The sequence below is a fragment of the Protobothrops mucrosquamatus genome, unplaced genomic scaffold (assembly GCF_001527695.2).
Source record: "Protobothrops mucrosquamatus isolate PMUCROS unplaced genomic scaffold, P.Mucros_1.0 scaffold672, whole genome shotgun sequence".
Classification (NCBI taxonomy): domain Eukaryota; kingdom Metazoa; phylum Chordata; class Lepidosauria; order Squamata; family Viperidae; genus Protobothrops; species Protobothrops mucrosquamatus.
In genome coordinates this window covers 166355-179856 of record NW_015386960.1, presented here as the reverse complement: position 1 = coordinate 179856, position 13502 = coordinate 166355, and the positions used below count along the sequence as shown (strand labels likewise).

Sequence of the window (13502 nt, the reverse complement as noted above, 5' to 3'; positions counted from 1 at the left end):
CCTGGATATCTCCGAGACCACCTTCTGCCTCAGATTACCTCCCATCGGCCGGTACGCTCCCACAGAGTGGGTCTCCTCAGGGTGCCGTCAGCCAGACAGTGCCGGCTGGCGACCCCCAGGGGGAGGGCCTTCTCGGTGGGAGCTCCCACCCTATGGAACGAACTACCCCCAGAGATCAGGGTGATCCCTGATCTCCCTTTCCTTCCGCCGCGCCCTCAAGACATGGCTATTTAAGCTGGCAGGACTGGCCTAAGGGGTAATTTTTAGTTGGGTTTTAAAATAATTTTTAAAATAACAAAGGCCATATTAATATTTCCTTTTAATTATGTTTTTAATGGTAGTATTTTTGTATTTTTGTATTTGTTTTTATTAGGCTGTTAGCCGCCCTGAGTCCGCAAGGAGAAGGGCGGGGTAAAAATATAATTAAATAAATAAAATAAATAAATAAATAAATTTTAATAGTAGGTTTATTGTAATAGTGAGAATAAAATAAACCTATCGTTAAAATTATAGACTGATAGTTTGTTTATCAGTTGGCAAACATACAAAATCAGCAGGGGATCAAATAATATTTCCCTCACTGTATATATGTATCTATCTTTTCAGATATGTTTGTCTGTTGTGCTATGTTATGTGTGTTGTGTGCACACAACGGTTTCAATATAGGATGACCATGTTATTCTTACTCTTTTTATTGCTAAACGTTCAGGCCTTCAGCACAGAAAAGATAAATGTATGGTCCCAATTATTCATGATGTATGTTACCTGTGACTTATAAACAAGTTATTTCCCAATGTAGGCTATCTATGAACTATTACCCTTTCTGTCAATTTGACACTCTAAATTGTTTGGGGATCAATACTCTTCAACACTGTGCAAGCCCTTAATGTTCACAAGTATTTGTGACATATTTTCAAATTGATAGGTACAAACCCAACCAAATTAGAACTTTTTGAAAATAGTATTAATAAATAAATAAATCACATAGGCAGAACAGTTCTTCTTTATGTTAACTCAATATTTCAGTCTTAAAAGTTGGCTGATGATCATGAATACTCACTTCAAACTAAATAAATAAATACCAGCATAGATAACCTCAAGGAGCAACTGAAACAAACCATGACTCCAGAACACACAAAAATCCTGGTCTAGCCAAATACACTAAGATCAGAATACAAGAATCATGGAACTCATCATTCTCTGCCTCATTACCTACCGTACTTTTATTTTGGGAACCAAAACACATCCCCTCCAGTAGCCAATACCAAGATAAGCAAGGATTAATACCAGACAAACAATAAAGCAGAAAACAATACAGGGGTCCTTGATGCTCTCTGAGCTTAACTTAACCTACCAAGGAGAAAACCATATCCCCACCAACACTGGCAGGACAAGACACTGTATATAAACAGGGAGAAAATCCACGCTCACTAACAATGATGAGGTCATCTACTTCATAATGAAATGTATGAAAACAAGCAAACAAGCTCAGAGGGCACAAAGGACTCTACAGTTCAATCCTAAATGCCATATATTCTCTTATTTGGAATGAATCTCAAAACCAGGTGTATGAGGAGTTTTTTAAAATCAAAGGTTATATTTTAGAAATATATAAAACTATCACTAGCACAATTACAGTAAATTGATATATTGCCTACTTGCCTATTAATACATGGCTAAGTCACCATAACATTGTAATCAGTAGCTACTATGCAAACTGAAATGATTATTAGGCTTTACAGTACTATACCACATTTGTGGTGCTCACTAACACAAGTTAAGTTTCCTAAACCAGGGCTTTTCAACCTTTTCACTCATTGTACCACTTTTAAGATATGGCAACATCCCAGTACTACCAGTCGCCTAGCAAGGTGTCAAAAAGTTGATGACCAAAAAAAAAAAAAAAAAGGAAAAAAGTGATAAAGTACAGATAGTCCTTGATTTACAAAAGTTCGCTTAGTGACTGTTCGAAGTTACAATGGCACTGAAAAAAGTGCCCCCCAAGCTACAGCCGAGCAAGACACCTGCCTGCCCACCCGGTGGCGCTCTTCCTCCTGTCCGAGGTTTTCATTGTTGTGAGCATTTCTGTTGAGGATTGGCAGCGGAAGTGGGGAGTGTTTGGTTTTTATTCCCCCCCCCCCCCGTCTGCTGGGTGGTTGCAGCAGGTTTTGGTCACTTCACATGACCCTGGGACACTGTGACCATCATAAATATGAATCAGTTACCAAGCATCTGAATGTAAATCACAAGACCCTGGAGATGCTGCAACATTCCAGCTGATCGGCGCTTCTTCTGGGCTCAGCAGAAGCGTCAGGATCAGTGCTGCTTTCCAGCTAATTGGTGCTTCTTTAGGGCTCAGCAGAAGCGCCAGGATCAGTGCCGAGCTCCAGTTGGAGCCTGGCACTGATCCTGGCGCTTCCACTGAGCCCTGACAACCCTGAAGAAGTGCTGATCCTGGCGCTTCCGCTGAGCCCTGACAGCCCTGCAGCTCCAGCCATCTCTCGCTCAGGCTTGTGTGGTGCTGCCACCGGTTCAGCTCATTCCCCTCCCCCGCTATCACTTTTCTAGGATGGTCGCATACCACTGCCAGGTGCCAATGTACCACAGGTGGTACCAGTACCACTGGTTGAAAAAACCTGTTCTAAACAAAAGGAATTAATAAAATTGACTTAAATGGAACTGTTGGATTTTATGTACTCACTTTATCTCATTTCGTATAATAATTACATGTATATTCAATATCCAGCAAGTATTTACTACAAAGTGTATGAATATATGAAAGCAAAGATGCTAATTTAATCAATCACACTGAATAATATATAAGCATGTAAACATACCTGTGCAAACAGAATGTGTATCATTTTTGTAAAAGTTGTAATATCCATCGGAACAATCCAAACAGAATTCTCCTTGATACTCCTTTTGGCACTTGCATGATCCATCACCAGCTCTAGTACCATCTCCATCACAATTACCATTTCCATGGCAAGGCCTTTCTGATCCCCCACGACAAGCTTCAAATAAGTAGAACATGTTAACCTTTACATCATAGGTAAAACAAAATGTTTGTTACCATTTCTCTTGCTGTAACTTAGTCTTAGTAGTTATTTGTAAGTTTCATGACAAATAGGAAACCCATCAAGAAATTTCATCTTGTTTTAACTAAAAGTGTCAGAAATATTCAAACATGTTTAATAACCACTTGCAGGCTCTGACAGAAGGGGAAAATTTAGTCCTACTCCTCAATATATAAATGATGTTCACAGAGTTGTACAGTTGTAAAAGCATGTTGATTGGTTAGAAGCACTGGCATTGGGACCTACCTGTCTTTCTTTTGGGTTGTCTCAAATCTGATTTGGAGCATGTATGTTGAACTCCTTCTTGGGCAACTGATATTGAAGGGGTGAAATAGTCTCTGGCTTCCTGGCTCAGACTTTTATCAACAGTGGGAACTTTGTGGGGGCTGTTGTGAAGAGTTTTGTCACAGGAAGTTTGCCACTGTTTGTACATCTAGGGAAGGAAAAACTATGGGCACAATGCACAGCATTGCCATTGGAAGTTTGGGCAGCTGTGACAGTGGGAGCTTTCTGCCAGCAGGCCAGAGACTAAAAGTGACTTTGCATTGCTGGCAAAGATAGAATTGCTCAGGTGTGTTTCTGCAATGTTGTAACAACGTGACCTGTGGTGAAGGAGAATGCAGCATTTCTTTTAATCATTGGATCACAAAACTGACCACAAAGCAAATCAGGACTTTGAGGACTGCCTGTTTCCCTTTGGGGAAACAGAAGGAGTGTACTGGCTGAGGAGTAAGGGGCAGCAATGTCCTGGTACCAGAAGGCTGGCACAGTTCATCCCCCTTGTCTGTCTTTGACTGTAGAAGTCACATCCTGAAAGGTACAGGGTTTCCTCCTGTTGGAAACCAACCATCCTCTTGAAGGCGAGAGCCATGGGGAATGAGATATGTGTGTAGGGTGGATTGGAGGGTGACCCTGGCCAGAGAGTGAGAGCAGTTGGTAGGAGAGCCAATGACTGATTAGTTCTGGAAGGGAAGGGGTTCTTCTGAGTCTTCCATGGCACTGAGAGCACAAGCTGATATGCCTGGAGAATTCAGTTCTCTCCTCTCTTTGGATAAAATGAGTGATCACAGAAAGGCAATCTGGGGATCCCCCATTTTGAAAATTGGTGGCCATGGGGTGGGATGTGGTCAGGACAGAACATCATGGTGTTGACAAATATAGGAGGGGAAGGTGCAAGATGTGGTGGAACGCCGGGGACAGCCCACTCTCAGGAAACAGAATCCCAGTGCCTTGTTCTGTCTTTATGTTCTGACTCGCAAGCTTCAAGCTGATTAGCAGACCTTTAGAGGCCCTAGATTTTGGGTGTTGCTACTGAACACCAGGTTAGGCTATAATAAAACCTCCCTCATCTGTGATTTAACTGCAGATGAGAGGCTGACATGATACATATTACCAAGAGCTGGTTGGGTCCAGAGGGGGGATGTGCTACACATGGGGCTGCCCTTGAACACTATCTGGAAGCTTCAGCTGGTGCAAAATGCATAGGGAATCATGGTGTTCCTAGAAGGACCTTTTTATATGTCTGCTCCAGGAGCTGCACCGGTTGCTAGTTTGCTTCCAGAAACAATTCAAGGTGCTGGCTTTAAAGCCTTTACAGAGCAGGGGGCCAGGTTATCTAAGGGACTACCTCTCACCAATTCTATTCATCCTAGCAGGGTCAGTAGAAGAAGCAGGTTGCAAGTCCTGTCTGCTAGGGAGCCCCATCTGACGGGACCCAGGAGACGAGCCTTTTCTGCTAAGGCAGGCATATCAAACTCGCGACGTCACGCGGCGTATCGGAGTTTTTTCTCCATTGCCGGCAATGGGGTGGGCGCGGTTTTGGGATGACGCGTCCGCCCCGTGGGCCGGCAGTTTGACACCCCTGTGCTAAGGCAACCTGCCCTCTGGATCATCATTCCATCTGAGGTGAAGTTATCCCAACCCTTGTGGACTTTTGCAAAGCCCTCAAAAATGTTGTTTTAAACAGGACTGCAGATCCCCTGACAATAGAGAACCCGCACATTGGTTGTACCACATATGACATTCTAATTAACTCTCTTGCAATTTTGATTTTACTTATGTTAATTGTTTACTGGTTTTTATATTTGGCTTCAATAGTTGGCGTGTCAGATGGGTGGCCATATAAATTCGATACAATAAATAATCTAATCTAATCTAATATGTGGGGGTGAGACATCCCACATATCTTCCCAATTGGATAACTCCAACTTTTATTCACCTATCCCACCCCTTATCTTGTAACTGTTGAGTAACATGTCATTTTTATATTGCTTTCTTCTTTTGCTCCGCAAGCACAGAAAAACTAACAAAATATTTTTAAAAATCCAGCTCCCTCATCTTAGTGTAGAAGATAAAACATCTAGTGATATATCTGACTTGACCCCTTGCTCTTAAATAAGGCTATTATTAGAAATCTAGCTGCTTATTGCATCCTTTATAATCCTTCCAAAACTTATTTAAAGCAGTTCATTTAACTGATTCCATTCAATGACTTTCAATGTCTATCCTGTCTCTAGACAAAAACCTGATTTTCTGCAGAATTCACAACATTGATGACATAAATGAAGCTTAATTATCTACATTAAAACTTCTCAATTCTACTAATCTGAAATACTCCAATATTTATCTATTCAAGTTTAATTACCAACACAGTCTAGTCCATGTGTTCCAGCAGGGCAGCACACTTCAATTGTTTCAATGCACAGCCATTTAAACAAATCAGGGTATTTCTTCTTCCTGTAAGAATAAAATAATTCATAAAGATAACATCTGTTCATAAATTTCATGCTGATCTGTGCAAGTTACACACCAACATTAATTTCTGCAAAAAGAGATCAAGAGATCAATTACAAATTGCTATTAAATTCCAAAAGGCAATAATGTAAACACCATGTAAGATGTGTACATATTATGAATTGTCAGCCATTTTTGCTCTGCCATTTCAACCTGTAGCATCCTACACATACAGCTTGGTGTCCTGATCCAGAATAAAGAAGTGAGCAATTGGCAATTGAACAGATGAACCAGGATATTACAATACAACTGTTTCCTACCTCATTACAACAAATCAATTCATTTGAATGGGATATTTGTAAAACAACTCTTAACGGTTTAAGAATCTAATGTCTTAAATTATTATGCTTGATTTTTTAACTGCAACATAACCCACTTTTTAAGGGGAGCAAAATGACCAGCTAACCTTACTTCCCTTGGTGCAAGAAACACATTGTACCACAACTATTAAAGCTGTACCTGCACTGGCCAGTTCTGTGCAATTACGGTATTTTTGAGAACTTGCACTACAATTTTGCTACCACAGCATCAGATGCTATAATTACCCACCTGGACATTAAGCTAAACCCATCATTATTTCCAGCCATATTTTAAAAAAAACACCATGACAAACAGTGAATAGCGAGATTGAATTTTGATTGGTGCTAATGGCAGCTTGTATTCTCAATTGCTGACTGATCTCTGTTTGTATCCATTTGCAACCTACCTGTTGCAGTATTTGATCTAAGCCCTAACTCTAAGCATCAAAGTTAGGCATAACTCTAACTCTACAACTAGGAGGTTATCTGTACTAGCTATCATACTTCAGAGATCTTGGAATAAAAGCCTGTCAGGCTACAGAAGTGCAACAGACCAGGGGTTCAACAAGTGAAATACTGAACAATATACCCAAGAGATAGGAGGAAAACTAATTTAGGACATAGTCTTAGAAACACAAGGTATATTAAACTAAAATTATTACCTGTGTGAAAAATGGCAGCAAAGTTAAAAAGGACAAGGAAAGAGCAGAAAGCTGAAGTTAGCAGTGAAAAGATCTACCTTTAGTATCAACAATATTTTCATTTATTTATTACATTTATATATGCCCATCTTGCTGTTTGGAGTGACTTTAGGTGGCTATCTATAGTATATAAACTGAGCAGAGAAACCAAATTATGGAACTTTGACCTAAGAACAGCAAGAAAGTGGGAGAGAATAGAATATGTCAGAGGTTTTCAGGCAAAAAGAAAAAGGGCTGGGTCCAGGGGATTTTTTTTTTTTTTTTTAAGAATAAAGGGACTTTAAATTGAAGCTACAATCTGATCATTAGTAACTGTTGATACTTTCATTTGAGGATAAAGTCATAATATCTTTTCAACCGCTCTCATATTTAAGATATGATTAAAGTTTTCAGTAGCTTTGCAGCAGCAGCTGGAGGCAACTGACAACCTCCTCTTATTTGGCATAAGAATCTTTAACGGCAGAGTTTTACAAAAAACCAACAGCTACAGATCTTACATGGGAAGACCTTTGTCTCTCAGCGGAGTCTATGGAAATGTCGTTAAGTTCAAAATCACCAGAAGACGACAAGGGAGAGGCTTTAACCTAACTTAACCAGGGATCACTAATCAAGGGCAAGGTATCATTACAAATGTGTAAAAGAATGAATTAGTATGAATGCATGTTCCACACAAACACACACCAAAACCCTGGACATATGTATTCAATAAAAAATATTGAGCAAAATGTAGCTGTATCTCAGGACCAAAAACTGGTTTGTTGGATTTGCAGCTAAGTGATGATATACAAGGAAGAACAACTTGCCCTTCTGATCCCAGGTAGTGCTGTCAGGGCTGGTAGTTAGATAAATTCTCTTCTTTAGTTGCAAATGGAGCAGATGTGATCTGGAATTAACAAGAACCTTATCATGGAATCCTAGGAAATAATGTCTAGAATGCTTATCACGTGCATTACTGTAGCATCTAGCAACCATGTATAGCAACAATTATGGAAATATCAATACTAAATGCCACTAATAAAGAATATGCCAGGCTTCTGCAGGATATTGAAGTTTGTTTACAAAACTTCAAGAATGATTATATCCATCCACTGATGATGCAAAAATTCAGGGTAGTCTACCTACAATGGACATATCAACTTAACATAATAAGCCCTCATTATTTGCTTTTTCTTATCAGTAGACTGATAAATTGGAAATATATGTCTCAACGGGACACTCCAACGAACGTGATGTATACTTTCACTATACTGTGTCATTCATAAAGCACCTGCCTTGTTTAGATGTTTGCACCCTAAATGGATATAGCCAACCAGATACCCTCCAGATGCTTTGGCATGGTCATTGCTGAAGAATTATGGAAGTAGCAGTCCAAACATTCTGTAGGGCATTGAATAATCTACTACTGTTTAACAAGGTGGGGGGAGAAGGGGGGAAATAGCTGCACTAAATGCAATCTACTTTTATGCCGCACAAGATCTCTGAAAATAGTTTTATACATTTTAAAACCATTGGCACAACACAAATTCTGCAGCAACAACAAATTTATCCCACTCATGTAGGTTTAACTAAAGTATATAGCAAATAAGCATGCCTTATCAAGTTAACAACGAAATGAGAAAATATGTTATCAAACTACAGCTTAAGATGGGCTTTTAATGCATTTAATACTACTTTAGATTATATGTTTTAAAAAATTCCTACCTTTGTCATGCACTTCTTACAGCCAATATTTAAATAAGTATTATTGTATTTTTACTTACCATTTGAACCACCAATTTTCTATATGTTCTTCATGCTCCTCTACCATGTTGTTGCATTCAAAGTTACTACTGTCACACAGATTTTCTATAATTTCTACAAGACGAATTTCACTAGAGAAAAAAAAAAAACCCAAGGAGTTGATTTATTGAATTCTGACTGAAGTGTCTATAAAAATTAAAACCCATGTCTAAAAAAAATCAACGGTGTTGCTATTAACTTCTAATATTATATAATCTATAACTACATAGGCTGTCTAGAAACATGAAAAGCAAATAAACAAAGAAATAATCAATCAACTATTTTAAGCTTATACATGTTCAGCATCCCAAGACTGCAAAACTTGGTAAAGAGCTCTCTGCTAAAGGGAACTGCCTGCATGGAAGGCTTTCAGCTACACAACTAACCTACAATGGACACATCAACATAATGCAAGAAGCCACCTTCATCTTCTTTTCCTTATCAGCAGACTGATAAATTAAATTGAAAATAATAATAATAATAATAATAATAATAATAATAATAATAATAATAATAATAATAATAATAATAATAATAATAATAATAATAAAGTTGGAAGGGACCTTGGAGGTCATCAAGTCCAACCCACTGCTCAGGCAGGTAATCCTATACCATTCGGACAAATGGCTGTCCAGTTTCTTCTTAAAAACTTCCAGTGTTGGAGCATTCACCGCTTCTGGAGGCAGGTTGTTCCACTGGTTAATTGTTCTAACTGTCAGGAGGTTTCTCCTTAGTTCTAGGTTGCTTCTCTCCTTGATTAGTTTCCATCCGTTGCTTCTTGTCCTACCTTCAGCTGCTTTGGAGAATAGCTTGACTCCCTCTTCTTTGTGGCAGCCCCTGAGATATTGGAACACTGCTATCATGTCCCCCCTCATCCTTCTCTTCGTTAAACTAGACATACCCAGTTCCAGCAACCGTTCCTTATATGCTTTAGCCTCCAGTCCCTTAATCATCTTTGTTGCTCTTCTCTGTACTCTTTCTAGAGTCTCAACATCTTTTTACATCGCAGTGACCAAAACTGGATGCAGTATTCCAAGTGTGGCCTTACCAAGGCATTGTAGAGTGGTATTAATACTTCACGTGATCTTGATTCTATCCCTCTGTTAATGCAGCCCAGCACTGTGTTGGCTTTTTTGGCAGCTGCAGCACACTGCTGACTCATATTTAAGTGATTGTCCACTAGGACTCCGAGGTCCCTCTCACAGTTACTACTATTGAGCAAGGTACCCCCTATACTATACCTGTACCTGGTTTTTCTTGCCTAAATGTAGAACCTTACTTTTTTCACCATTGCTTTTCATTTTGTTAGATAGCGCCCAGTGTTCAAGTCTGTCCAGATCCTCCTGTATCCTAAGCCTGTCTTCTGGAGTGTTGGCTATTCCTGCCAGCTTGGTGTCGTCCTTGTGGGACTCTCCAATGAATGGGTTGCATATTTTCACTGTACTATGCCACTGGCTGTGACAAAGGTTAAAGAGCTCTTTCAGGCAGTTCCTGGAGACAAGAGGGAACCTTTCACCAGGCAGTAGCAGGTTGCAACCCTAATCATTTTCCCATAGACTTTCAGGCGAAGCCAGCAGAGAACATTGCAAATAGCAATCACATGATCATGGAGTGCAAGCCCTAAGTGCGAACAGGTTGTCAAGCACACAGATCCAAATCACATGACCACAGGGGAGACCAATGTTTTGTCATGGTTGGAAGTGCTTTACAGGCTATCACATCCTTTCCAAGGCCACTGTTAATACATATTGAGTGACTGAGAACCACTGATAAATATATATGTTCATTATGACATAATACAGAGAGTTCTTAAAGATTTGGGATTGGGATTTGAGGACTATAAGGGCTGGGACAGATAAGAATTCCAGAAAACAATCTTCCTTCTTTTTTTTTTCTCACCTCAGAGCCAAGATCGAGATTGATTTGAAAGCAGATTTTAAAATGACAGGCTACAAGGATGATATGGAAAAAGATGTTACACTGGACAAGCAAAAGAAACTGATGGGTGTCTTAATAATCAATAGGGATATGCAAACAGCAAATCAAGAAAGTGACCCGATAAATTTTTAAATATTGGATTTACAAAAGAGGCTTGTAAAAAGTTTTAAAGAATTTTGTGAGAAGGGACAAAGAACAACTGAAAAGATTTCTATGACATTATTTGATGGTACTAAAGATCAAGATTGTTAGAAATAAATGGAAGTTAGCTTATTTGATCTATATTAAAATTGGTATGCTGTGTTATCTGTTAACCTTAGTGGACTTTTGCCTATAGCTTTATAGATTTGTTTATAGATAAGAGTTGGGATAGGGGAAGAAATATTCATACTTGCAATGAAGGGGAAATCACCTGTTTATGTATTTCTTTACAGGGCCATGAAGAAAAGTTTTTGAACACATGTCATATAAAATCACTCAGATTCGTTCCTAGTTAGAATCCATGCATAGAGCAGGTCTTGCCCAGTAATTTGGGAACAGTTTGATCTTGTTGGCCCTAAGGAAGTGGACAGGATCCTCTGCATTGTCAATGCAATTAGACCCTGTCAATTAGACCCTTGTCCCTCCTGGCTGGTGAAAGCCTCCAGAATGGTGACTAACAGGTAGATTCGTACAATGATAAATTCCTCACTGCAAGAGGGGACATTCCCAGGACCATTCCCAGAGCCTGGTTAGTCTTCTCCTTAAAAAAACATCACTTGACCCCACCTATCTGGGCAACTTTTGTCCAATTTCCCATCTTCTCTTTTTAGGAAAGATGGTAGAAAAGGTGGTTGCTTGGCAGCTTCAGAAGGTTCTGGATGGAACAGATTTTCTGGACCCTTCAGTCAGAATCCAGGCCTGGCTATGGGACAGAGACAGTTTGCACTTATGGATGATCTCTGGTGAGAACAAGATGAAGGTAATGCAAACATTTGTACTCTCCTTGACCTCTCAATGGCTTTTGATACCATTGACCATGGATCCTTTTAGGCTGGCTATGTGAGTTGGGGATAGGCAGCAGTTTTGCAGTGGTTCAGCTCCTTTCTCCAGGGCTGGTCCCAATAGATGTTGATAGGGAGTGAGAGATCCACTCCCACCCCCTGCTTGCGGCATCCTGCAGGGCTCGGTACTCTCTGCTCTCCAATTTAACATCAACATGAAGCTGCTGGTGAGATCCACTACCATGGGTTGAGATATCATTAGTATACTGATGATACTCAGTTCTACGATCTCTACACCTGGTGATCTGAGTGCTTCTGTCTTTACTGTCTCATGGTGCCTGGAGGTGGTATTGAGGTGGATGGGGGACAACAGGCTTCAAATGAACCCTGCACAAACCCTGGCAAAAGAACCCTTGGGTGCCTGGAACCTCAAGATCTGAGTTTTTGTCCTCCTTAGTTTTGAATAGGTTGCACTGCCCCATTCAGATCCAGTTTGCAACTTAGGGGCTCTTCTGGACTCACAACTCCTGCCTGAAGAACAACTGATGGGGTGTGACTAGGAAACTTTTACACAGCTCCAGCTTATGCACCTGGATTTTGATTCCTTGCACTCAGTTATTCAAGCCCTAATAATCTCTCGTTTGGACTATTGCAATGTGCTCTACACAGGGCTAGCCCTGAAATCCATTTGGAAGATTCAGCTGGTTCAAAGTAAAGCAATGAGAGCAGCCTTTGGGGTCCCTACAAAGGCCTGTATTATACCTCTGGTCCCCAAACTGAAGTTGCTACCAGTCTACTTCTGGATGCATTTCAAGGTGTTGGTCATGACCTTTAAAAGCCTTAACGGCATAGGTCCAAGCTATGTGATGAACTGTTTCATCCTGCTAAAACAAGCCTACCCTGTTTGTGCTGGCAGGGAGGGCCTACTGTGGATCCTGTCAATCAGAGAACAATGACTATTGGAATCCAGAAGAAGAATCTTCTCTATCATAGTGCCCACTCTTTGGAACATCCTACCCTCCAAGGTGAGATCTGACTCTACCTTCCTAACCTTTCATAAGAGCCTGAAGATCTGGTACATAACTCTAAATTAACAGCATTTCTGCTTTATATACTGTATTCAGTCCCAGGCATCTTGATCTTGCTCACTGAAAAGCATATTAGCACATTGAGAAAAATAATATATGCTATACCTTGATTCATATTTTGATAATGTTTTTTCTTCCCAAGCTGTGTTGCCACCTCCAAAGTTCTTCTTTGCTGTGTCTGTTAGACCCTTCAGAACACAAGTTTGATAAAATGACATTTTTCAAAATATTGTTTTTACCAAAAGCAGACATTTGTTTTAAAAATATATATTCTAGCCTACAGTACACTATACTTTATAATCAATTATATATTTGTAATAACAAATGTTATTTTTTTAGTTTCCTTGTTTCTGAAGAATAGTTTAAAGAAATCTGAAAGCAACAGGTTACTTTATTTTTACAGTTTACTATATCAAGGTCTAGTAAGAAATATTTACAGAAAGTGTACATGCAATACAGAAATGTATTACTCTGCAGATGAATTAATTTACCCTTTTTTGAAAGCTCATACAAGTCCATACGAAGGTTAACCCCTATTAATTGATAGATTATTGCTCTTTCTACCTGTTTGCACCCAAACCAGCAAATATTAAGCAGCATTTTTGAAAGCACTCTTTTTATCAGCATGCTCTGAAATCAGGAACAGCAATTCAAAATTTCACTGGTGTCAGTGCACCTAACAGTACTCTTCTTTCTAATAATTAATCCCAATATGAAAGAATTCTAATTTTGTACAGTTCTCAACTAATATTTTCTCAAGTCATAAGTTAAGGTACTACATGTTTGAGTTTTTAAAAGGTTGGAATCTGACTTTCACACGTTATACACCAGCCTAACTATAAAT

The 13502-nt window shown here is 39.5% G+C and overlaps 1 protein-coding gene across 1 annotated transcript in view; it reads right to left on the bottom strand.

The window, feature by feature from the left end:
• CRELD2 (cysteine rich with EGF like domains 2) overlaps positions 1-13502 on the bottom strand; it is a 20235-nt gene that overhangs the window by 5237 nt on the left and 1496 nt on the right. Inside the window, exons 2-5 of the mRNA XM_015818066.1 lie at positions 12764-12846; positions 8631-8741; positions 5722-5813; positions 2838-3014 (exon numbers count right to left, since the gene is read on the bottom strand). Coding sequence (XP_015673552.1) covers positions 2838-3014; positions 5722-5813; positions 8631-8741; positions 12764-12846 — 463 coding nt within the window. The remainder of the gene's footprint in view (positions 1-2837; positions 3015-5721; positions 5814-8630; positions 8742-12763; positions 12847-13502) is intronic.